At 40.0% G+C, this 26,190-nt stretch overlaps 2 protein-coding genes across 11 annotated transcripts in view; both read right to left on the reverse strand.

Moving 5' to 3' along the window:
* fasn (fatty acid synthase) overlaps window positions 1-9,369 on the reverse strand; it is a 106,285-nt gene extending 96,916 nt beyond the window's left edge. The window contains exons 1-2 of one of the 3 annotated variants that reach the window (XM_028567291.1): window positions 9,293-9,369; window positions 8,353-8,726 (exon numbers count right to left, since the gene is read on the reverse strand). The gene's annotated coding sequence lies outside the window, so the exon portion shown is untranslated. Of the gene's footprint in view, window positions 1-8,352; window positions 8,907-9,292 lie in introns of those variants that run through there. The other 2 variants (XM_028567294.1, XM_028567293.1) reach the window with 2 other exon arrangements.
* Window positions 9,370-10,046: 677 nt separating this feature from the next.
* ccdc57 (coiled-coil domain containing 57) overlaps window positions 10,047-26,190 on the reverse strand; it is an 86,835-nt gene continuing 70,691 nt past the window's right edge. For 7 of the 8 annotated variants that reach the window (XM_028567302.1, XM_028567301.1, XM_028567300.1 and 4 more), the window contains 7 exons: window positions 25,250-25,532; window positions 24,498-24,592; window positions 23,940-24,174; window positions 20,292-20,392; window positions 17,936-18,058; window positions 17,610-17,766; window positions 10,047-11,062 (listed from right to left, as the gene is read on the reverse strand). In XM_028567302.1, the coding sequence (XP_028423103.1) occupies window positions 10,845-11,062; window positions 17,610-17,766; window positions 17,936-18,058; window positions 20,292-20,392; window positions 23,940-24,174; window positions 24,498-24,592; window positions 25,250-25,532 (1,212 nt within the window). In that variant the 3' untranslated portion in view covers window positions 10,047-10,844. The remainder of the gene's footprint in view (window positions 11,063-17,609; window positions 17,767-17,935; window positions 18,059-20,291; window positions 20,393-23,939; window positions 24,175-24,497; window positions 24,593-25,249; window positions 25,533-26,190) is intronic. The other variant, XM_028567296.1, reaches the window with a different exon arrangement.

Raw genomic sequence — 26,190 nt, forward strand, 5'->3', positions numbered from 1 at the left:
TGGTGCTCTTTGGATGCTTTCATATAGACCTTAGTGGTCCCCTAATACTGTATCTGAAGTCTCTTTCCCGAAATTCAGCTTTGGTGCAGAATTACAGCCACTAGAGCCAGTCCCACAATGAGCTTTCCTTAGTATGTGTCATTTCTGTGTCTGTAGCTATTGAGGAGGAAAGAGGGGGGGCAAGGTGGAGGGTGTGGGTGTGGCCTTGACCAACTGCCACTTTGCTCGTTTGAAAGCCATGATGTCTCTCTCTCATAGGTGGGCCAAATTCTCTGAGCGGGCAAAGCAGAGAAAGGGGAGGTAACCTTGCTCCTTTTGACCTCATAACGGTGGAGCACTCCATCGGACTGATTAAAGGCAGGTCGCGTGCACGTTGGAGTTTGTCAACAAATGTGTGGCAGCTGGGGCATGCCCGGGCAGAGACGGGGTGAGTGGACTTACCGGAGCGTTGGCATACGGCAGGCAGAGAGCATTTATATATGTTTCTCTGTCCTGTTCTTTACATCAGTGAGGCTTTCTTCTCTTGTTTCAACAAAGTGAATACATGACGAAGTGACTGGAAATATCCATCACCTCTCGCGCGTGGATTCTCAATGTCGCAGCTTTTGCCCAGTTTTGAGACACAGCTGTTGTCTGTTTTTTTTTTTTTTTATCATTACATGCGGTTCACAATACATGGTTAGTTAACGTAGTTAACACTACACACAGTGAAATTACGTTTCCTATTTTTATTTCACGCATACTATCTGCTTGAGTGAGTGAAGCTATGGGCTGAGCTCTGTTATCTCAGCGCGGTTTGTTTTGGAGAAGAGTTGTCAGGCAAAGTGGAAGAGCACCTGTCAGGGAGAATAATGGGAGCAATGCCAGTAAAATTGTTATAGCGCTTTTTTTTAAAATAGTTTAATGAGCTTAAAATTGCACATTGCAACTGTTATTTTGAAATGTAATATTTAGTGTAGTGTGTAGTACAGAGTCTGTACTACAGACCCCCCCCCCCCGGTCAGATGGCAACCCTACCACCATAACTAACTAATTTTCTGCGGGAAACCCTCAACAGGGTGCCATAAATAATAATTATACTGTTTATTGTTTATTGATCCCCAGTGGGGAAATATAAATAATAAATGTAGTGATGAAGCCAGATGACCCAATGCCCAGAGAGCAGTGTCCAGCACAGCCCCAACTGGGGGCTATACAAAGGAGACAGGATATTATTCCTCGCTTTTAAAAAGGTACAATGTTACGTTTGGCAATGATTTTCAATACAGGAAACATGACGATGCACAACATTTTTATTTATTCTTCAGGTTTTCGTTTCTCTTTTAAAGTGTCATTAATGGCCACAAGTGAACAATTTATTTCTGCCATTGACCGAGTTATTTTGGCTTGTTTTTCCAGCCCCTCTGCTGTCAGGAGACAGGGTCAGGGTGGTGGTGGTCCAGCACGGGGGGGCGGAGGACACGCGCTCTCCTTCACAGCTGTTGCTGGACTATGGCATACTTATGTCAAGGGTGTATAAATTATATAAACTTCAGCTGGAGTCCGATTTACTACGGCAACAATGTTGACCGCATCAGTGATCTCTTTCCATTCCGCATTCTTTTTACAGCCTTTAATACCAGTTTTCAGGCTGCCAAATGGTACACGCGTTAGTGCAAATGAACCTGAGATATCAGAGTTTCAATCTCCACTTCTGAAAAGTGCTGCTTCTTAGCCGGATTACGTCTTACGCCATGTCGTAAATTGTAGGGGCGAGGCTTCAAAACCAAGAATATATTGGGGCGTGATATTTAAATTACGATCGTTTCTAGCCGCTGCATTTATCAATGTACGACCAGTCTTATGCTCTGATTGGTGTGATACGAACGTTTCATGAATCACACGTGAAGCCTGTAGCAAGAGGATTTCTGCGCTCATATCTGCGCTTGTTTCTACGTTAGGTTGATAAATGTGGGCCAATGTCTGGTAACAAACAGTGGAGTGGAGGTATTTATACTCTAGACCAGTTATTCAATGGGGAAGGTATGCTGAGTTTTGAGGACCTGAGAACTAGCTTTGAGATCCCTAGGACATCATTTTTTCATTTATAGTCGCTTAAGGTCAGCCCTAAAATGTTATGGAGTACCATGGGGGAACAGTCTTGAGACCCACCCAATCATTAAATGGCTTTTTGATTTTCCTGCGAGAGGATTAGTGTCCAGGATTTATGCTAAATTGATGCAAGCATCCGTAGGAGAACTCCCAATAGTAAAGAAATGGGAGCAAGAGCTGAGCCCGGAGGGGAACGTGATTAATTGGGAGACAGTTTGGGGCATTTCCTACTGTTGCAAGAACCCAAATCATCAGCAGATCCACTTCAACATATGTCATAGGACATACTGGACACCTCAGAAGAAATACGTCTCTAAAGGCATTCGTACTCTCTATTGCACGTTCTGTCAACCTGAACAAACTGGAACTTTCCTGCACATGGTCTGGGATTGTGAACAGGTTTGCTAAACATATAGCTGTAATGTTTTCACAGATTATTGGTATACAGAAGCCTCACGTACTTACATGCATACAAGCACGCATGCACAGTGCATGATAATGTTGTAGTAGGGATATAATGGTTTTATTATTTCCTTTCTTCTATGCAAATGTAACAAATTCTGGCCATGAAAATCAGACTGTGAGCCCAAATAGAAGCAGGGTGGTCACAGTATACGTTCCACTTCCAGGATTGGTCCAGTGCTGCCGGAAATTCCGCCCGATGTCCCTCTTTTTGGCCGATTGGCGATCAGATCGTATATCGATGAGTGAAGGAATGATCGCGATTGTTTTTTCCTACGCATATATTAAGGCGATTTTAACTAACTTACTATCAGCAACAAGCAATTTGTTGTATTTTAGCAGAATACTGAAAGCAGCAGAAATGCAGAACTGAATACACTTTAATATCTGTTTATTAATTGCAAGTTATATCATTATTGCCATATTCGTCATTGCATATTTTCCTAATTGTGCACTAATTGTGCAGCAATTCCTGAAATCCAGAGATGCAATAATAAATCACAAGAAAAACAACATGTAGGCTATAGTATAATCACTCATATTGTACAGTACTGTGAGGATTCTAGTCCTTCTATCCTCTTCTGCATTTGTCAGTTCTCATCAACATCACATCTTAGGTCTTCTCTTTCACCTGAAATCTGCTGTTTGGAATGATTATGACTTCATTTTATTGTAAGTATTCTGCTAAGATTGACTAAATATTTCAAAATGTTTACTACTGAAATGAACAAAATTTAATTCTGTTTTGAATATTACAAAAAAAAAAAAAAAAAAAAAGGTATAGTGAACAATGTTAATCTAATAATTCTTTTGTCAAATTCAGCGAATATCTCTTCATGGTCACCTAGCGCTCTATTTTCACACAGCCCTGAGGCCCATTTCAGAAAGCAGGTTTAGTGAAAACTCTTGAGTTTGTTAATTCTGAGATGAGGGAAACTGAGTTTTCCATTTCAGAAAGGGAGGTAAATCAAACCTGAGTAAGAGGGGTAACTCTAGCCTGTTTCAGAAAGAGAGCTAACTTAACTTCAGAGTCAGTTACTATGGTAACGGAGTCTGTGAACCTAACCTGGTCGGGAGCAGGTTTTCTTCAATAAACCTCGAGTTTCTCTCAGCTCCTCTCTGAAACAGCGCTCTTTAATTTCTTCATTCATTCATTCATTCATTCATTCATTCATTCATTCATTCAGTATCAGACGCATTTTAGCGCAGTTTTGTCATCTGCATGAATAAAAAAAACAGGGTTGGTTTATTAACTCCGTTACGCAGAATCAAAATGTTTTTTCCTCGAACATAGCATGTCCTTTTTTCTTGACGCCAGCAGGATTGCACCTAAATAAAATAGATTATAGGTTCAATACCGTTCCAGTAATATACTTGTGATTAAATAGGAAATTAATACACTATATTGGAATTTACACATTGACTTGAGCAGCAATTTTCTCCCTCTCTTGATCTTTTGCAACAACTGCTGTGTTGCTTTTTTACAAAATATATGTTCAAACTCATGTGCGCATGAGCATTTCCAGTTCTAGAGGATCATAGTATCGTAGTATCACGGCTCCATTCATGTTGCTTTTTTATAGTAGTGGTGCAGGCACTAAACTCTGAGTGAACCTACTGAGTTGATTAAACCGACACAAATCAGGGTAAATCAACTCACAGATCAGGGTTAGACTCAGAGTTTGTTAAACCTCCTTCCTGAAACGGGCCCCTGGCTGTGTAAATGGAAAAACAAACAAAGATGCGCAAGAGCCACAAAACATTATTCCAGCCAATCAGCAACAGGTGGCAATTAAATATATTCACAGTTTGGTCCACAGACTTCTGTTTCACGAACAGTTTTGACAATGTGATGCCAGTTTTAAGCAATCCATGTTACCAATCGAAAAGAAACTGTAAAAGCATGTCAATTATTTGCTCATTTGCCTCTTTTGTAGCCCAATCTGCCGGCGATTTGATTTCGCCCTGCAGCTCAGGCTGGAAACCTGTACATTTATCTATCCGGCTTCCGTTACAAATTGCGGGAACCAATCACAAACTGGCTTATCCACCTGACACGCTATTCGCGGGTTTAACACAATGACAATAGAGAAGCGAAGGCAAGTAGCTTTTTGTTTACATTCAACATGACGGCCACTGAAGCGCAGCAACCTGTTGATGCCGCTGTCACTGCTGTTTTAAATGATTTCGAAGGCAAGTTTTCTCTGAAAACGCAACAGAAACTTGCCCTGGAAGAATTCCTACAAAATAAGGATGTGTTTGCCTTATTACCGACCGGCTTGTTTTTTTTGTTTGTTTTTTTACACTACCAACCGGCTTTTGCTCTAACTTGCTCTGCAAAGTACGTCACCCGGATCGTTGGTCTGATTGGGACTATCCTATTGCGTACAGAGTCATCTGAACTTTGCCCGTTGATCACGCCTCTTGTGCAGTAGAAAATACAAAGCAGACTCCCCAGACTAATGTTCAATCTTAAAAGATTGAGCTTGGTCTTGTGACAGACTACCTCTTTTGAGGAGTTGGTTTAAAAGATTATATATATAATATAATGTAAATATAAGTCCAATGTGTCATCAAAATTAAAAGTAGCTATATGTAACTTTCAGTTTGAGTTGATTCTAGCAGCCCCTTTGGACAACAGCGAAAGTGTTTTTAGCACACCTGCTATCGTGAAGATCTTTCTTTACGGTTTTTTACCCCCCAATGTAGATTACCATAGACTACAGTCTATGTATATTACCAAGTGAGCGTTACGAGCAGGTCATATAGTTACAAATGTTTTGCTCAGACAGAAAATCATTCATTTACAATAAGATAATACATTACAGATGCATTGATGCATTTCAAGTGTTGCATACGGTAACTTAGCCTACTTTGGATGTCTCATGAGCTAAACAGGGGAACATTATCACGGTCACTGGGTTACGAGCCAAAGCATTAAGAGATTGTTGGAGCAACCAATGTAATAACTTAGATTAATATAGTGCACTTCATAAAACCCAAGGACACTTTACATACCTACAGATGGACAAGGGAAAAGAAACTAGTAGGCCAACACAAACACGGAGTAGATGAAATAAAACGTCCATGCTAAATGGAAGGGGGACGTAATTTAATGATGGCTATTGACGTACAACCACATCGCGCATTGTAAAGTTATTTAATGAATGAAATACACATTACATATCTGACGGACAATTTAGGGTCAATTTTGAATTGTTACCATCCCGTAATTGTCTCCATCTGTTGAAAGCCTAACCGAGATTGACTCGCCCGTTGTCTGTCACTTTCCCTTTTAGTTGTTTTTCGTTTAATTTCTTTCCTTTCTTTCTTTCTTTCATGGCCCTGCCCCAGTATTAGCCATAACTACAGCAGATAACTTTTAAAATAAAATTAAAATACAATTAGGCCTATATAAAGAAATCTACTGCTACGTTTTACCTGGCTGGATATGCTAACACAGGCTTTTCCGGTGTTACAAAGAAATCTGTGACCTGTCAGAATGTGTGACTGTAGCACCATCTATCGGCTGTAAATCATTTTGCGACTTTGCGGGAAAAATCGGACCCAGCAAAGGCATTATTAAAAACTATATAAAAGAAATAGCGTTCTTTTCACTGTCAGTCTCATTTGCTGTTACAGGTCATTTATGATCATCAGATGGAAAAATACAGTTTCAGAAACTTGTACATATAGTCACTTTAAATGTCAAATTATTGTAACAAAAACCTAAATAAACTTTGTTCAAAGACAAGAAAGAAATGCAAAAAACCCAGAGCATTTTTTCTACTATCCTAGCATGTATGTGTAGTAAGGATCGACAGATACTGGTTTTTCAGGGCTGATTATTAGTAGTTTATAAAACCGATATTTTATCAAAATGAACACCAAACTTTGTTTAAATGCTTTAAGCAATTATTTAATAAATGATAAACTTTCAACATAATACCCAGTAAAAGACAGTCACTGTTATGGACGGAACATTAGTCAGACTCAGTGGTGAGTGAAACCAAAGCAGAGGGACAGACACAGACCTGTAGCCAAGCCAAAGTAGTGCACTTTTTAATTGGTTAACTTTATCAGCTATCAGGCAAATAAAACGCTGATACAGATCATGTGCAAACTGCCAAAAAACGGCCCGATAATCGGCCATGGCTGATAATTGGTCTATCACTAATGTGTAGACCTTACTCCACAGCGCTGTGGAGATAGGTCTGGCAATGCAAGACTAGTAACAGTATGACATGCTGTCCTGGCCCTTTCTTTGGCTCTGTACCTTAAGGGATTTGGATTCCAGGATACACTGGCCTGGGATTAGACCTAATGTAGCACCTTCAGTTCAATATCTAGCTTTACCTGACCCACATCACACACTAACAACCTGCACATGACTAAAGACTTTCCGCTAGCTGCAAGCTAGGCTGCATTCATACTGTACAGTTACTCAGCACTCTATGAACGGTGTCTGCCCCACTGCAGCCTCATGCTGTCATGAACATCATTCCAAATTATATTGTACAAAGATTAGTGTCTAAATTGTCTTCTACAGTTATTCCTTATTGCATTTCTTTCAGCCCTAAAATTCTGAATAATAAACTGCTTAGCTCATCCAGCAGCACCCCACAACAAGACCTGACTTGCCACACAGCCTGATTGAAAGAGCCTGAAGGTAGATACACAATTGAGAATAAACCAAAACTCTATCATTACTCTGCAGGCAAGTATCCTCTTCCTCTAAGTATAGAAGACAAACTTGTTCCTTGATTACATAGAAGCAAAGACAACAATGCAAACACATCACTCAAATCATTGCTCTACCTGACATCAGAAGAATGTCTCATCTACAAGTTAAGATATATATACACACACACACACAGCAAATTCCTCAACCACATGTAAAAGTATACAAGCAAACTACACTGAATTTATTCTGGTTTTTATGTCATCATTAATTATTTTTTTTAACTCAACCATGTTGTCGCAAGAGACACTCTTATACAAGAGGACATTTCTGATACTTTCTAATCTCAATACAATGGCCTTCATTTGGTTTGTTCTCATCCAGCAGCCATGACCTACAGTGACACACGTAAAGCCACCTTTAAATCAGAGGAAGGACACGGTGAGTTCACAATCTGGAATTATTCTGTCATTCATTTTTCAGTTCCCCTGGCACTTCAGTTTGTACAGTACTGGGCTGAACAAAGGCCTTCCTCTTGGGTATGGTTTATCATCAGTATCTACCTCCTGTGACAAAATGCCGGAAGCAAAGCAACGTCATCAGTATTTCAATAAAAATACAACAATAGGATGCCAGTGTTAAGAAACATGCACCAATCTTTGTTGTTTTGGCCATTTAAAGTGGCATTTAACATCAGCAATGATTTCGATCACATAATATGCCATTTTGAGAATAAGTAACTGTGAGAACTGCTGTAGATTCACTTTTAATTTTGGTTTGAATATGATACACCAACATTGATTATCTCCATCAAGAGGACAAAGACGAACCATTTTAGAATTAGAATTAATTTAAATAAAAGCTGCATGGTGATAGTGTCGAATACAAGCGTAACGTTACTTTGGAATAAGACAACAAGAAAACATTTCAAATCATACCGTTACTATTTTCTTACAAAGCTGTTAAAAAAAGCAATGACAAAGCAAACAGGCGTATTTTTTAGTTTAGCCTGCTATTGTTCTGTCTCAATACAACAAAAAGTAAAGTCACGCATACTGGCAGTGACGCCGATAGCATCCGTATACTGCAGCTAATAATCGTTAGCGAAATTAGCTTACCTGTGTTGCCCAGATGGTGTTCCTCTTACTGTAACTGTAGGGAGGAATGGCTGTCTCTGTCGTTTCACTGTCTATACGGTTAACTAAGCCTCTGCTTCTTTGAATCTTTTTTTCTGATGGATTTAAATGTCTCACATTCTGCCTGGCCACGCCACATGGGCTGACAGCTTGGCTTGGCTGCACAGTCCAATGAGAAAAGAGGCAGGGCTCTTAGATCCAGCCAGTGATGGAGCAATTCGTTGAACGCCCCCGTAGTCACAGAGAGAGAGAAAGAAACATAATGAGTCGGGGTTACTGAAGTTCAAATTGATTCTCTTCTCCGACTACCCCAAGCTCCGCCGAAACACCAGACTGCAGGCGACAGCTGCATCAGACTACAAAATGACACAAGAATTGTTAATTCGCCATAAAGATGAAATAGGAAAGTGTGGCCATACGCACTTACTGTTCGCCACATTTGACAACAGCTAATTGTTTACACTAATGACATATATCAAGCCATTAAACTGAGCAGCTTTACAGGCTATTATTATTTACCTTTTATTTACTGACGCTTTAACCGTTATATAATGTTTGTGGAACTTGCGTAGGCTACTAATGGGGCTTTATTTGGAAAACATCTGACTTGAAGACAGGCATCTCGAGTCACAAATGGTATGGAGCAACATGACTGTCTGTACAAAATGTCATGCAATCCATCTAATAGTTGTCGAGATTTAATTTAATTTAATTCTATGTTGTCCTAGAGGAAAAGTCGATCACCAAAAGCATTAGAATAAAGCCAAAGTTTAACTACACAGCATATCACACCGTTTTATATTATAGTATTTGGGTTGTGACCTGTTTAGTTATGAATATTTTCTTACTTTAATAAATTTGACCACTTTAGGCCTAGAAAATAGATATACACTCTTAAAAGTTATCTGCCTTTTCCTCTTACCCTCAAAGCATGCTAGGTTGTGAACCTCTGTCAAGTTCATGTTTAATTTAACATTTCATAACTTAACATTGAACGTGATAGAGACCGGCGTCTGCACAAGTTAGTACACACATCTAAGTATTCTGGATGACTTGTGAATAGGCCAATCACGGAGCAGGGGTGTGAAGCTTCATCCAATCACAATAGAGTGGAGCGTGCTGTTTGGAGATAGGGTGATTAAAAGGCGGGACCCAAGTGATGACGTAGCCAGGAAAGCTCGTCTGACTTCTTGGGGTTACAAGAGTTCATCATTTCGAGTAGCATGATGTTCAAAAGAAAGATTTTTATTCCTACTGACCTACTGTGGCAGCATTGATAAGCTTTAAGGCAGTAACCCTGTGATCAATAGTGAAAGATACAAATTGGTTCTTTTGCAGAAATTAAGTAGTCTAATTTCAAACTTGATAGCTCATATGTGCAAAATCCCAGTGGAGTGCACAGCTGCACTATATCTTTATGAGAAGAGTCACCATAAGAGGAATCTGGTTTCTGAGACATGACAAAGCTTTAACATGTATGGAGATGGCCTTTTACTTGGAACAGCATAAATGAATGCATTTTATAATGACAATATATTATATTTCTGTTTATATTCGTAATACCTACAGTGATGATTATCAACAACTTGGTGTTTTCAGTTATTTTTTTTGGGTGTTATGTCTTTATTGCATAGTTGACAGCAGAGAGATGACAGAAAATGTGTAGGGGAGTCAAGTCAATTTTATTTATATAGCCCAATATCACTCTCCTTTTTAACCCTCACTTTGGGTAAAGAGAGATTGGGGATGACATACAACAAAGGTCCCCAGTGTGACATTGCAGTTCTTGGTGGGTGCTTTAACTATAAACCACAGGGAGACCCCATCAGCAACTTTATTTGACTTTGGGGCAGACATTAGCTCCTTTTCCCTGATGGGTCGCTGTCCCATTTTTGAATGTATAGCAATTGAGTTCAATCGATTAACAAATTATTTGACTTACACATCTTGGAACTGTTTTATTTTGGGAAAACAAAACAAAAAAGGTGGGTTTACTACAATACAATAAAACATACAGAAGGGCTTTTAACAATACATTAAAATATTGAGGATCATACACAATCATACACTTGAAGCCTATAGGTCTATTTTAATTGTGGTCCCTTAACTGCTCAGACACATGAACTCTGCTTTTGGAAGAAGCAGTAAAATATTAAAAATATGTTCTTACCATAAGTTTTATTCTGAAATGTATTTAAGAACATTATGTTTTGGTATTTGAGGCAATTCTTGATTTAGAGTGCATTTGTCTAGTAGTTTGTGCTTTAGAGATAATCCTGATGACCACTATGAAATAATCATGGTTATTTTCTCAGACTTGACAAGGCTCCTCCAGACCCACAGAAAATGTTATTCTGTTTTTATAAATATTTATATATTTTTTATAAATATTTATAAAAAGTATACAATACTAAGTAGGACTCCCCCGGACCAACAAACTGACTTATTGTACTATATATACATACTATAATGTGTTAGTCTTTAACATTGTAGTTTCTGATCTTGCAGATCCTGCCAGTGGATCCAGGTCTGCTGGTCTTGGTAGTGTTTGACAGTGTTTTAGAGGGGTTCCTTCTCTGCTGGACCTCGGCTGGGGGCTGGCTATGGAAGATAGCACCGATTCCATGCAACATCATCTGGACTCCATCCCCACCAGACTCAGTCACCTCCCTCCTGCTCAGCTCACCCTCACCTTTAGGTGAAGACAAGAGAGATTCAATTTGAATGGCTGTTACAGATGACACAATGTAATTTACTGCTGGTATCTTTAACCAAGTTAAGGTTACAATTTGTAGGTGTCTGAGTGAGGAGTTAGCAAATTTCAATGAAAGTTGGCCGGAAATCAGGTCACGGGCCAAGGAACAAGTTATTAGTTTTACGTGCAGATGTGGATGTAAATACTTTAACATCACTAGATATTTTATCATTAACTGCTATGCTTACCTTAATAAACAAATCTAGCACATAAACCCTGTTGTCTGTCCCTATGTGTATTTTTTTGTGTTTGACAACACAAAAAAACCTTTCGTCATCACCACCCACCCAGACAAAAGATATAGACCATATAACAAAATAGTAACAAATAAACCACATAAACATAAATGAAAACACCATAAGACCATCATACACGTTTCTCCCCAGCACAAAGCTTCTTAGGAGCCCTCCAGAAAGTTCAGGTTCTTTTCCCATATACTACTATAGACATCCAATCTGGCAAACCGTTTATATGACTTTTTTCAAACGCCGCCACTCCAGCCATCTCCAAAGCCCACTTCTGGTTTAACGGCACCCCTTTATTTCTCCATCCTAACTAGTTTGGACCCAGCTTCTTATGTGCTTATCTATCCCGTTTAGAATTGACCCATCTCCCAAAACAAATAATCTTGGGCTGAATGGAACCTGGGTCCCTGCAATAGAAGCAATACATAATCTTGAACTGAATGAGGCACACCCTCCCATCCATGACATAGTTTTAATATTCCTACAGATTCTGTCCCACTCCTCATCATCCAGTGTAATACTCAGATCCCTTTCCCATGTCTTTTTATATTACCCAGAAGCCTCATGACCTTTTCCATATTTCAAGAACACCTTATCTAAGCATTCTGGTGCCTTCTGGGTTTAAGCACTGGATCCAAAATCCCCACTAACAGATGGCAAAGTTGCAAATAGAGACCTAAGGATTCCGAATTACTACATCACATACTCAAAGAATTTCAATTTGTCAACAAGATAAATATCCCCCAGTGTGACAATTCCCTTTTCCAACTAATCCCTCCAAAAAAGGGGAGATCTATCAATACGTCACTTTGGATACTTGATGAAGTATTTAGATAAAGATCCAGTACAAACAGCCGGGCCACTTTGGTCCAAACGACTTTTAAGTGAGAGATTATCTGATGTGTTTTTGCCTCACCATACAGTTCAACAGAAAGTCTTCGTAAGGGCAATAATGGTGCAATAAAAGATAGCTCAATACAATACCAGTGTGGGGCTCTCTCAGGTGGAAGTGACCAGTGGGCCAGATGCTTATGTTAAAGGCATAGTAATAATACAACATCTTTGGTAGACCCAAACCTCCTCTATCAATCGGTCTTTGTAATTTATTAAAATGCATCATCGTTTTTTTTCCTTTCTATTCCATATACAGTACAGGCCAAAAGTTTGGACACACCTTCTCATTCAATGCATTTCCTTTATTTTCATGACTATTTACATTGTAGATTCTCACTGAAGGCATCAAAACTATGAATGAACACATATGGAATTATGTACTTAACAAAAAAGTGTGAAATAACTGAAAACATGTCTTAAATTTTAGATTCCTCAAAGTAGCCACCCTTTGCTCTGATTACTGCTTTGCACACTCTTGGCATTCTCTTGATGAGCTTCAAGAGGTAGTCACCTGAAATGGTTTTCCAACAGTCTTGAAGGAGTTCCTAGAGATGCTTAGCACTTGTTGGCCCTTTTGCCTTTGCTCTGTGGTCCAGCTCACCCCAAACCATCTCGATTGGGTTCAGGTCCGGTGACTGTGGAGGCCAGGTCATCTGGCGCAGCACTCCATCACTCTCCTTCTTGGTCAAATAGCCCTTACGCAGCCTGGAGGTGTGTTTGGGGTCATTGTCCTGTTGAAAATTAAATGATGGTCCATCTAAATGCAAACCGGATGGGATGGCATGTCACTGCAGTATGCTGTGGTAGCCATGCTGGTTCAGTATGCCTTCAATTTTGAATAAATCCCCAACAGTGTCACCAGCAAAGCAACCCCACACCATCACACCTCCTCCTCCATGATTCATGGTGGGAACCAGGCATGTAGAATCCATACATTCACCTTCTCTGCGTCGCACAAAGACACGGCGGTTGGAACCAAAGATCTCAAATTTGGACTCATCAGACCAAAGCACAGATTTCCATTGGTCTAATGTCCATTCCTTGTGTTTCTTGGCCCAAACAAATCTCTTCTGCTTGTTGCCTCTCCTTAGCAGTGGTTTCCTAGCAGCTACTCTCCTCTTAACAGTTGTTCTAGAGATGTGTCTGCTGCTAGAACTCTTTGTGGCATTCATCTGGTCTCTAATCTGAGCTGCTGTTAACTTGCGATTTCTGAGGCTGGTGACTCGGATGAACTTATCCTCAGCAGCAAAGGTGACTCTTGGTCTTCCTTTCCTGGGGCGGTCCTCATGTAAGCCAGTTTCTTTGTAGCGCTTGATGGTTTTTGCGACTGCACTTGGGGACACATTCAACGTTTTCGCAATTTTCCGGACTGACTGACCTTCATTTGTTAAAGTAATGATGGCCACTTGTTTCTCTTTACTTAGCTGATTGGTTCTTGCCATAATATGAATTCTAACAGTTGTCCAATAGGGCTGTCGGCTGTGTATCAACCTGACTTCTGCACAACACAACTGATGGTCCCAACCCCATTAATAAGTGGAAAATTCCACTAATTAACCCTGACAAGGCACACCTGTGAAGTGAAAACCATTTCAGGTGACTACCTCATGAAGTTCATTGAGAGAACACCAAGGGTTTGCAGCACTATCAAAAAAGCAAAGGGTGGCTACTTTGAGGAATCTAAAATATAAAACATGTTTTCAGTTATTTCACACTTTTTTGTTAAGTACATAATTCCATATGCGTTCATTCATAGTTTTGATGCCTTCAGTGAGAATCTACAATGTAAATAGTCATGAAAATAAAGAAAACGCATTGAATGAGAAGGTGTGTCCAAACTTTTGGCCTGTACTATAAATATCCTTGTTATCCTCTCAAACCATTTAAAATATGACAGGGCAACCTCCAGAGGAAGAGATTGGATAAGGTAATTCAGCTTATAAACACAAACCGCTTTTATAACATTGAGAGATTAAGAGTCGCCTATCTATTAACATCACAAGAGATTTTTTAATCAAATTATGGATCCATATTAACTTTAACTAGGTCTTTAACTGTGGAGGGAATAAGATACTCACATATACGATACCTTGCTTGGGCCACTGAAATGCACCTGATTGGAAGGCTGTAACAGGGCACTGAGCTGTTAAAGGTAACAGTTCTGACTTGGACCAATTTACGCTATAACCTGAAAAGTTTGATAAAGAGTCAATGATCCCGAGTATACACAGTATTGATCTGCTAGGTTCGGACACAAAAAGTAATATATCATCTGCATAGAGCATAAGATTGTGCACTAAACCTCCTACCATAAAACCTGGGAAGTTAGTCTCCCCCTTATGACAAATGCCAAATGCTCTATGGCTAAACAAAACAACAAGAAGACAGAGGTGAACTCTGTCTCATTCCCCATTCAAGAGCAAAATATTCAGAATTTAACGCAGCCTCTGGGTGCTTATCCAGCACCTTAATCCACTTCATAAAAATGCTGCCAAACCCATACATTTCCAAAATGTATATTGCACCATATCAAACGTATTTTCGGCATCAAGGGAAATGGCTTCTATTGGGGATTGTCTGTCAGCTACAGACCATGCAATATTAATGAGACGCCTGATATTATCTGACGAGCTAGGTCCGTTAATAAACCCCACCTGATTAGGATGAATTAAAGAAGCAATGACTTATTTTAATCAATTGGCCAAAATGTTTGAAATAATCTTAACGTCTAACTGCATTAGGGAGATTATATCTGTAATAAACTCTTTGACCCAGTCAGTGCAGTTACCATAAGTGTACTTAAACTTTGTGCCAGGATTGTCTAGTTTCACAATTATTAGATGGTATGATGTTGATCACTTTGTCTGAGCCTGATCTGGCAGCTGCTATGTTTGAGAAACTGTTCCCTGGAGAGCTGACAGAGACTACGGTCACAAATTGGGCAACAACCCTCCCTCCATCTGTCTATCACTGATCCAACCTCTGCAACAATGTTCATACTGAATGGAGTGGTTGGGTATTTTGACAAAGTGATATTCTGTGGACGTACTTACCCTAACACTTTTTTTAAGATCAATTTTTTATTTAGTTTTTTATTTTAAACAATAACAACAGAACAGACAAACACACTTGAACAAGAACAACCCCCCTCTCCCACCCCCCACCCTCCGCTGTCTCGAGGAAAAGAAAGAAAAACAAACAAATAAACAAAAACAGAAATCACACCTTGCCTAGTCGCCCTTCTCTACTTCTTGTGATGCTGAGGTCATTAGGACGGATACCTGTGCTGCTGCACCTTTCCATAGGTCTATAGTAGGTGATTTGGCGTTGTTAATCCTTGCTGTAGAGAGCTCAAGCATAACTATGTCCAGAAAATACGCTAACCACAGTTTTATACAAAGCGACTGGGGGGGAAACCAGCGCTGAGCTATCATTTTCTTGGTTGCGGTTGAGCCAGCTAACCAAACTTTCTTTTGTTTCCCAAGCAGATGTAATTTAGAGTCATCATTAAGTAACAAAACAATTGGGTCAGTAGGAATTCAACATCCTATCATATCAGATCTACGCCCACTTGTTTGATGAATTACTGAATGCTGACACACTTATTAAATCTCTTTTTTACACAATATTACAATTACATAAGGATTTAATGTATTTCAGGATCGGTAAAGATTCTTTGTGATTCTGTGAAGAGAAATATGCAGCTTTTTAGCTCCATCGTCTGTGGGGTCCCCAAACATGCAGGAAAAGAAAAAGGCTGAATCCACATGTCCACCCACCCATGTTGACACATCAGACTTGAAGAATAAGAACTCGCAGATTCTGGTCTCTTTCCATACTCACATAAAATCTATCACCAAATCCGCCTTTTTTCATCTTAAAAACATTTCCAGACTCCAGCCATCACTCTCTTTTGTTGGAAATTTTCTTCATAAAAATGTACTAACTTGACATATTTAATGTTGTAATAAAAAAATATTTAATGTATATTCATGCTTGTGAGGCTTTATAGGTTTGATGGTTAAACCTGCAGGATTTATCAATACCACCACTGTTTTATATATTTTACTGAATAGATGAAGCCAGCATGATTCAAACTAAATAAAAAATGATAGGTTCAGTGTTTCCACTAGAAGTTTGTTTTATTTGCAATTGTTTCTCAAAAGCATCATATTTCTTACACTAACACAGAAAAAGTATTTGGATCAGAATAAAATCTGTTAGGCTGTTGTGAGCCTAATGTTACTACTGTGAGTCCATTCTGCTTTACAGATATCACACACAGCTAATGAACAATTCCAGATACATAACACATCTCACATCACATTTTTGAGGGTATGCACCCCCACTAACCTGGAAACCGTTTTAAACAGTAACGTTACTACAGTGTGTCGGGGGATTACAACGTCTCCAGCAGCGGGGAGGCCGAGGGGTCACAGCGTTCGCTAACGTTAGTTTCTTGTTTCACCTGGGGTCACAGTAAATTCATGAAATTCAGAGCCAATAACCCTATTGTCCGATATAAAGTAGCTGTCATAATTTAACAGGACCCGCGTTAGTGCAGTTTTCACATCAAGGCTTCCGCCGCTGTTAAATAAATAATTAAAGACATAAAAAAAAAAAGAAACTGCTAGAGACAAGATATTTAGGTGTTAATGCTTAAAGGTCCAGTGTGTAACGTGTTTAGTTGTTCATTATCAAAATCTGTGTTGCCCGTTCACATACTTGCCCTGGCAAGTTTGAAAAAAGAAACATGGAAGACCACACGTATTCAAATTTCAGGAACAGGAGTCTTCTTCTTCGCCCAGAAAAAGAAAAAGGATATTGAAAAGAGCAAGAGACCGGCTTTTTGAAGCATGAAGTCTACTGTAGCTGTAATATGTACTTTGAACTGCGTGGTGCGAGAGAGTTGATTGCGATATATGATCTCAACGCTAGATGGAAGAAATTCCTACACAATGGACCTTTAAGCACACGCTGTTGGCCTTAATCATCCCTGAAACACTTAAACTGCATGTGAGCATTTGATCTCACTTTGCTGATAAACGGTCCAGAAACTTTACCTGACAGTCAAGGATGAATTGAACTTTTCAGTTAGAGCAAATGTTTTAGTAAAATACATTTTTGAAGAATTATTTTAAACTTTTAGCTGAGAGACCCTGGGAGGATATCCCCATCTGATCTGATAGGGGATACCAGGAAACTCTAAATCTGCGATTTGTATACATACGAGAAGTAAAACCTATTTAATATTGATTAAATATTTTAGCAATATGAAAAGAAAATGTATCAGTCAGCAGAAAAATCTAGTAGTAGGCAAGTCCTAGTTATTCTGGTGTGGTTACCTTCTGAGATAATAGATGGACTGAATCCATGGTCCAGTATCTCCCACAGTGACTCCTCTGATGACAACCGAGACCTAGACAGACCTGAGTGGGGCTGCAGCCACACGTCTATCGAGCTCTGTGACTGGCTGATTGTGTTCTCTTTGTTCTTGGAACTCTGGAGAAGAAGAGAGCAGGAGAGTAAGTTTATTTTAAGATGTTTTACTTTCAGATTGTGTGAAGTCTGGAATCATAGAGATACCTAAATGTGAGTAATTGTATTAAGTAAACTGGGCAACTGGATTGTTATTGCTTATCAATTAATGCAATATTTGCTCTGCTGTTACCTCAGGCCTGTCTGTTGGTTTGTGCCCCTGGGACCAAGGGTTGGCAGCTCCTTCTGTGGCAGGACATCTGTTGGTGGTTCCAGCCAAAGTGCAAGCCCTCTGCCTCAATGCGTACTGCAGCTCCTGAAGGCACAAATACATTAGTTGACCCACAGTGCTCTCTGGAGGTAGCAGAGAGAAGTACTCAACACCAGGATCATTATTACTCTGAGGCACTTCTCTTAGTGGCTATCTGTGGTTTTGGAAATGGTGTAGAGTAACACCTACCTGTTCTGATCATAAAGTGGTGTTGTGTGATTCTGGATATCAATTTCATATCTGTATTAGCATAAAGACCGGAAGCAGGGGGAAGCAGCTAGCCTGGCTCTGTCAGAAATACACCTCCCAACACCAACACTTAAGCTTACAAATAATCACGTTGTATTCCATTTGTTCAACTAGTACATAAACTGAAACATAAAAATTACACATTGTAGTGTTGGGGGAAGTCATGTACTATAACTGTTTTGATGAACAGCAGTTCATAAGATCAGACATTCTGTGCAGCATCCCTGCTGGTTGCCTGATAACCTCACATTGATGACAGTGCCTAGCTGTTCACCAAGCAATAGCTTTAGCATGTCAGAAACAAAAACAAATTTGCGGAAATTGAAAGTGAATGAATGTGTTGAAGGGTTAAACTTTTTGGATGTGCACCAAACAAAATATATCTACACATTGAAACCATTCTCATTCAGTTAAGAGTTTCCAAGTCATCTAATAGCCGGGACACACCAGCCAGACGGCCGACCGTCGACAGAAAAGCCAGTCAAGATGATCAGTCGGGTCCCCGAGGTCCAAAAAACTGCCTCGGGACACACAGAGGCGACACCGACTTGAGAAACGTAATACGTCTCCATAGCAGCAGGCGGCGCTACTCTGTATTGTTGCCCAAGAAATGAAAACCGGCAGCTGATTGGATGAACAGGTCACATGGGCTTGTTTTCTCTGGAAATTCAAAGCCAGACTGTCATGGCGACTCGTTCAGAATACGATCTCATATTGTACTAAAATAGTTCACTGAAACATGTTTCTGAAAACTTTTTAAGCGAGAAATAGGCCATGCAGTTGCTGAATCTGTCTTCATTTCAGCTCAACAACGGTCAGTTTAAAAGATTTTCATCAGATTTTGAGAGACTCTAGGCACGCTCATTCCTCTTGCCATTTTCGGGTGAGTCCCGACTGCCCTGCCTTTGACTGAACATGTCAGGTCGGCCAAAATGAACGCCAACAGCCCCCCAGACTGACGACGGCACGGGACACACCGAACAGATTCGAGTCACTGACCTCGCCAAACGGCCAATTTTCGGCCCTGGGTGTCCCGGCCTTAAAGGAGAACTCCGGGCAAGTTTTCCGTTAATCTTGATTGCTATATATATAGGAGTACTGCCGATAGCAAAAAAAAACGAGCCAAATCGGTGCTAGCAACACGGAGCTGCTGCAGCTAATGCCGAGAGCTCCCACTCGGCTAAAACGGCAGTTATGGGGGCATAGGATAAAGAGTGCCTTTGTGCCTCTTAACATAGTTCCCGGTTTGTTTACTGTTAGAAGATGGCAGTGTCTCATGTTACGTTGTTTTTTGTACACGCTGTGACTCTATAAATCACCACATGTAAATAGAAACATGTTGGCGTTATTTTGTCACTTTTGTCACAATTGGGAGCAGTAGGCTAGTTGGAACCAGTTACCTGCAGGATCTGTGCTGGGCTAAGCTAATGATGGAACCGTCAGACAGCATTACAGCACGCACGAAGATAAGAAGGGTATGTATCGACTTGTCTTACTCTGGGGGTTACAGTGAATAAGCTAAATTCCCAATAAGTCGGCGTGTTCCTTTAACCTGCATGTTTACACTGTAAGAGGAAATCCGAGCACTGAGAGTCATTACAGGCCACCATCAGGTGCTGCAGTATTTGCATCCTGAACTCAAATTACGACATCAAAATGGGAAACAACAAGGGCGAACAAGATTCTCATCTTGCTAATACCACTCAGGCACTTAGTGAATCTGACGAGGTACAATGTGAGGGTGACACATGTAAGATATAAGTGCCAGGGGGCGACCTCTAGCTCCCCCAGTAGAGTGTGTGTCCCATGTAGGCTGAGTCCTTGGCAGCAGCCAAGGTTTGAATCCGGCCCTTTGCTGCATGTCGTCCCTTCCTTTCTCCCCTTGTTGATTAAAGGCCATAAAAAGCCCAAAAAATAAAAGATATAAGTGCCAATCTGTGTTATATAGAAAAGTTTTTGAAGTAACAGGAAGAAAGGAGTATTTTATTGATGAGAGATTTAAAGAGACTCTTGAATACTGAGCAGATACCTGTGTGGTGAGTTGGTACTGCAGCTGTTCCAAAGCAAACAGACGATCATGTTGGTCTTCTTGTTTCTCCATGGAGGTGTCCCTCTCTGGCTCCACTGCTTCTGTAAGACACACATGTATCTGGAGGACTGTGGTTGCTTTCCGTTCTGCTAAATATGCTTCCTACTGTCCTAGCTCCTCCATCCTATGGCTGCTGACACAGAAATTAATCGAGATCCGCCCTCATCGAGCAGGTTCAAATCCCTTAGAAGGGAAGAATCAAGGTGAGAGGAGGCTCCCAATGGTTCTTGGAGCAAGAAACGACAGGTGTATCCTTTGCAGATTTTTTTTCCTGGATGGCAACACTCATTCGATTGGAATCTGATTTGGTCAGCCTTTACTATAATAAAATTCAAATTCTAAATACAGCTAAAGTCCTATACAGCTGCAAAGTTTTATATATTCATTTTGTAATAAAAAACCTGAACACAATATGTAATAACTTTTTTCAGCATTTTGTAATAAATTATTACAAAATGTAAGTTTTCCCTTTGCATCACTGCATTGCATTGTAGGCCTTGTTAAAAGACTCTACAACCATATTATTATTAATTCTAAAAGCAGGACGCATTTTCTCATTCAGTATTCACTGTAAATTAGGCTAGCTTCTCAATTAATATTCAAAGTAAGGAGATTAATATAAAACCTTGAACCTTTATGCTAACAGCCACAGCACTAGTGGTTCATTAGCTCACAGTAGTTATCAGGTATATTAAATACAACTTTTAGTTTTTTCTATAAAGCAAAGATCTTTAGTTGCAGTGTGCAAAGCCACTAGATGGAAGGCAACATGTTGAAAGTAGGGTTCGGCAGCAATATGAAAATACTGTATCCTGGGGTATTTAAAAAAAAACAAAGGAATCTTTATTACCATCATTAAAAAATATGCTGTGTAATGTGTGCATTTCTATAATAAATGCCTTAAGCCACGTTCACAATAGACGTGAGCATGGCATGCATCTTTTCATTTGGTCCCATGTTAAAAGGCCTGCCAGATACCATATTATTATTGTGTTGTAATGTAAAGTGCTACCTAAAAAAATAAAGCAAAGACTTGGACTTGTGTTTTACTATTTAAAGGTCCCATGGCATGAACATTTCACTTTTCATTAACATTAATATGAGTTCCCCCAGCCTGCCTATGGTCCGCCAGTGGCTAGAAATGGCGATAGGTGTAAACCGAGCCCTGGGTATCCTGCTCTGCCTTTGAGGAAATGAAAGCTCAGATGGGCCGATCTGGAATCTGCTCCTTATAAGGTCATAAGGAGCAAGGTTACCTCCCCTTTCTCTGCTTTGCCCGCCCAGAGAATTTGGCCCACCCATGAGAGAGAGACATCATGGCTTTCAAACAAGCAAAGTGGCAGTTGGTCAAGGCCACACCCCCACCCTTCACCTTGCCCCCCCCTCTCTCCTCCTCAATAGCTACAGACACAGAAATGGCACATACTAAGGAAAGCTCATTGTGGGAGTGGCTCTAGTGGCTGTAATTCTGCACCAATGCTGAATTTCGGGAAAGAGACTTCAGATTATTATTATTTAGGGGACCATTAAAGTGATGATTCGGAGTAATTTCACCCTAGGGTCCTTTGCACCATGATCTCGAGCCAAACAACCCCCCAGAAGCGTTTTTCACCTGGGTCGAACATTGGGAGAGTTAGCGTTATCAGCTGAATAGCTTAGCGCAGGGGCTAATGGATCCAGGTTTGTGTCTCGTAAGTTACCCCACTAATAATGCCCGAAATGATACCAAACTTCTACACTAGTACAAATGCACTTTTATGCACTCATAAAACGATGGATTGGAAAGTTTGTAAGTACGCCAGAAGTTTATGTAAATAACACTTGCCTGTTGGCTTCTGCTCTCTGCTGTTGCTGCTGATACTGCTACCCCAATAAGACAAGTGCTTAGGGACGTCTACAAATTACAACACCGAAAAGAGATACAACAAAAATATTTATTAACTTAATGATTAAATAAGGTAATGTCTCCAAACTTACCTCAATTATAACTTGTCTCCTGCTAGTTATGCTACAGCATTTACTTAAAAAAGTTAAATTAATAAATATTTTTGTTGTATCTCTTTTCTGTGTTGTAATTTGTAGACGTCCCCAAGCACTTTTCTTACTGCGGTAGCAGCAGCAGCAGAGAGCAGAAGCCAACAGGCAAGTGTTATTTACATAAACTTCTGGTGTACTTTCCAATCCATCGTTTTATGAGTGCATAACCTATTTGTACTAGTGTAGAAGTTTGGTCTCATTTTGGGCATTATTAGTTATTTACTTACGACAATGATAACATTTTCTAAAGGCCATAATGACTATAATGTTATATTAAAATGTTAATGTTGAAAAGTTTGGGATGCACCTGTTTCAGCCGCATTTATGTCCATTGAAAATGAACGCATTTTAGTACAATGCAAATACATTAAAGAACCATATATGTGTACTACTGAGCATTAACATGTGTTTCATGGAGCGGAAAATATGATGACTAGTTGCCTATAAGTATTGTAATGGTGCAAAAAGTCAAACTTCAGAGGCATGTTATCAATACCCTTTATTGGAATGTAAATGTACATCCAAGCTTAGCTGCAGGAATCTGTGAGGGCAACGGATGTACGATAACAAAACTTGACAAGAAAATTGCCGGTGCTAGGTTGGGACATTTTGCTTGAGTTCTCTTGAGTCTCTGCCACAGACATCTTTGTACTAGGCTACATACAGTAGGTCTGCTATTTCCTTGCTGGAGTGTGACGTGATTTGTGTCATGTGCAGGTGCGATGTAACGCGTACAAACCAATAGGGTGTCGGAATGGTATATGTATATACTTCTCATCCAACCACAATCAAATTCACTCTATCCGGATGGCGCGATTTATCTGGATAGGTTTTTGTTTTTTGTGGTTTTTTTTTAACGATGACAAGCCAGAATGAAAACAAGCCGAACTGAAATAGGAGTAAGAAGGATATTTTTAAAAGGTAAGGAGTAGAAAGTACAGATAATTTCGGGAAAATGTAAGAAGTAGAAGTAAAAAGTCTCCTGTAAAATAATAACTACAGTAAAGTATAGATACCCAAAATTTCTACTTAAGTAAGGTAACAAAGTATTTGTACTTAGTTACTTGACACCTCTGATATTGAGTAATTCAATTCCACAGCCCATGTCAATCTATGATATATTAATGTATTTGAAATCATATGTATTTTGCATCTTGCTCTGGCCTAAAAGCTCAGTATGTCAGTAATGATGGGTTGCTGCTGGGTTTCAGTCTGACTAGAATAATTGGAGCACAACGCATTCCTGCCAAGTCTGGAAGTCTAAAGTTTCAAAGTTATTCAGCTCAAGCTAATTTAAACCGGATCTGTAAACATCAATTGTTTAAATTAAAGCTTATCGGTAACTCTGCCTTTCTGTGAGTTTTTAAGACCACAGATCTTAACTGGCCAATTGTTAGTGATCAACAGCCCCATAAACCCAAAAGATCAGTTATGGTCAGTGACTATACCTATTTATATTGTCCTTTTAATTTCACATGGTGTGCATAGCACTGTCTGCTCTTTAATGATGTGTGTGTGTGCGTGTGTGTTTGTGTGTGTCTGTTATTGTACCCTGTAGTCCAGCAGTGGTGATCTGGGCACGAAGGCGGTTGCCCATTTCTATCAGCTGCTGTTTCTCTCTGCTCAGACGGGCGATACAGGATGCTGCCTGCTTTAGCCTGGTATGCAGGAAAAGAGGGTTGCTTTTAGCACCCCACACTCTAAACAAACCACCAGATATGAAACCTGAGGCCTGTTGCCGCCGCAAATACAGGTTCTCCTCTTGCAGCTGTCGCACCAGTGCACTCTGGAAGGAAAATAAGAAGAAACTTGAAGGAACTAGGTTGCTGCAGCAGCTTATGCAATATCTTCTTATCATCTTACATAATTGACTAGTGAATTGACCCTTTAATAAGCTACCATTTTGCAGGGGCAATGTTATACTGAGTTACAATGAAATGGAACTGTCTTGCCCACTTTTCACATTTGTGTGTTCGTGGAAAACTGTTCCACAGTCACGGGTCAGCACTAAAGGGTCAGTAGCTTTAACTCCACATCACTGGTCCAGGCATTTGCCTGGACAACACTGACAGGCACAAATTCAACTAGTTTACTGATTTCTTTCCGCACCTGTTCCTTTAGGTTGGCGAGAGCAGACTCTGCCCCCCTAGACTCCTGCTTCGCCATAACAGAGGTTATGGCACGTTTCCCCCGGCACAGACCACCTGAGGACCCATATCACATATAGGAGTTAAAAGACAAATGAAGGCAAAGTTTAACCACAAATGCCTTTTTTGAAATAAATCTAACTAATACAAATAACATTCCAACTGAAATAAAGATGTCAGCCATTAGGTGAAACTATTTTATGTATATATATATATATATATTGTGGCATCACAAGGGGACGTGTGGTAGAGGGACGCTATTTTCCTCTACAGGAGTGGCTACCCTGTGACAAAACGGCCGCCACCCAAACTACAGGTCCCAGAATGCACCGCACAGGGAGGTGCAAATGCCTCAGCCCTTTGATTACAGCAGGTGCTCATGCACTGGGAGAAGACAATAGAGAGCAGATGCAGAGAGAAGGGAAGCAGAGTTCATGGGGAAAGAACCTAAGCTACCAGGACTTTGCTAAACCATGTAGTTTTACTGCCAGTAAGTTTTTGAGTTGGAGTTACTGTTTTTCTTTGGACTATTTTCTGAAAAGACTGCTTTAAAATAAAACCTCTGTTTGCCTACAACCATGTTTTGGCTGGTCTCTGCCCTATACCCCGCCTGCTGAAAAGAAAAACCTCTCATGACATCACAATATATATAATAAAATTTGCTGAATGATGGAAATCATCAACCATGTTTGTGTAAAAGAGTGCTGTCCTCACCTGCTGGGCTGATGTTGATAGAGATGTCAGTGGATTGGGCAGCTGGTCCAGTGGCCATCTGAGTGTTAGCTGTAGGAGTGACAGAGGTGGTGGGAGGCACTTCTGGATGCTGAACTGGCTGAGGAGAAGAGGCATGTAGCTGGGTCTGGGAATTGGGTAGGAGATGAATGAGATCCTCCATCTCCTTCCTCATCTGTGTAACCACAGCCCGCAGGATGCTGTTCTGCTGCTGTAGACAATGGATCTCTTCTGATGCCAGAGAATCAACCTTTGGTGTGAGACCCTGTGGGTAGATAAATAGTTTAATGTGAAATGGAAATGTGTCCTAAGAATGAGAAGCTCAGCAGATAAGAGTCTTCACATGCCAATGTAATGTCACCATACAGTCCATGTGAAGCTGTAGATAAAGTTTCTGCATTTCAGTTTCTGAAGTAAAGCTATGGAACAGTCTGCAGTTTAAAATTGGGTATAAGGACATGGTTTTCACAGGTTACAGGGAGAAAGAAGGGGGTTGATTTTCATTATGTGTTTTCTGGGGTTTGTTTTAGTTTCAGTTTCATAATTATCATTATTATTATTATTATTATTATTATTATTATTGTTAAGCGGGTAGATTTTAGGGTGGGATTAAATAAATGTATACTTCCTTTTCAGATTTGGAAACAGATTGTCAAGTATTCACAAGTTGTTATTATTAATTTATTGTCTTATTTGTTTATATTGATTTGTTTTGTTTTTATATCTTGTCTGCTTTTCTGTTCTGTACATATTCGAAATCAAACAAAATTAAAGCTGCAAGCAGCGTTGGATGGGCCCTCGCGCAAACAAAGTTTTGCTAGACAGTTGTTGTTGTTGTTGTTGTTGTTGTTGTTGTTAATATTAGAAGCCAAGCTATAAGCTCCGATGGGCCTTTGGCTGAGGATCTGATCCAGCTCATCAAA

The sequence above is a fragment of the Perca flavescens genome, chromosome 21 (genome assembly GCF_004354835.1).
Source record: "Perca flavescens isolate YP-PL-M2 chromosome 21, PFLA_1.0, whole genome shotgun sequence".
Taxonomy (NCBI): domain Eukaryota; kingdom Metazoa; phylum Chordata; class Actinopteri; order Perciformes; family Percidae; genus Perca; species Perca flavescens.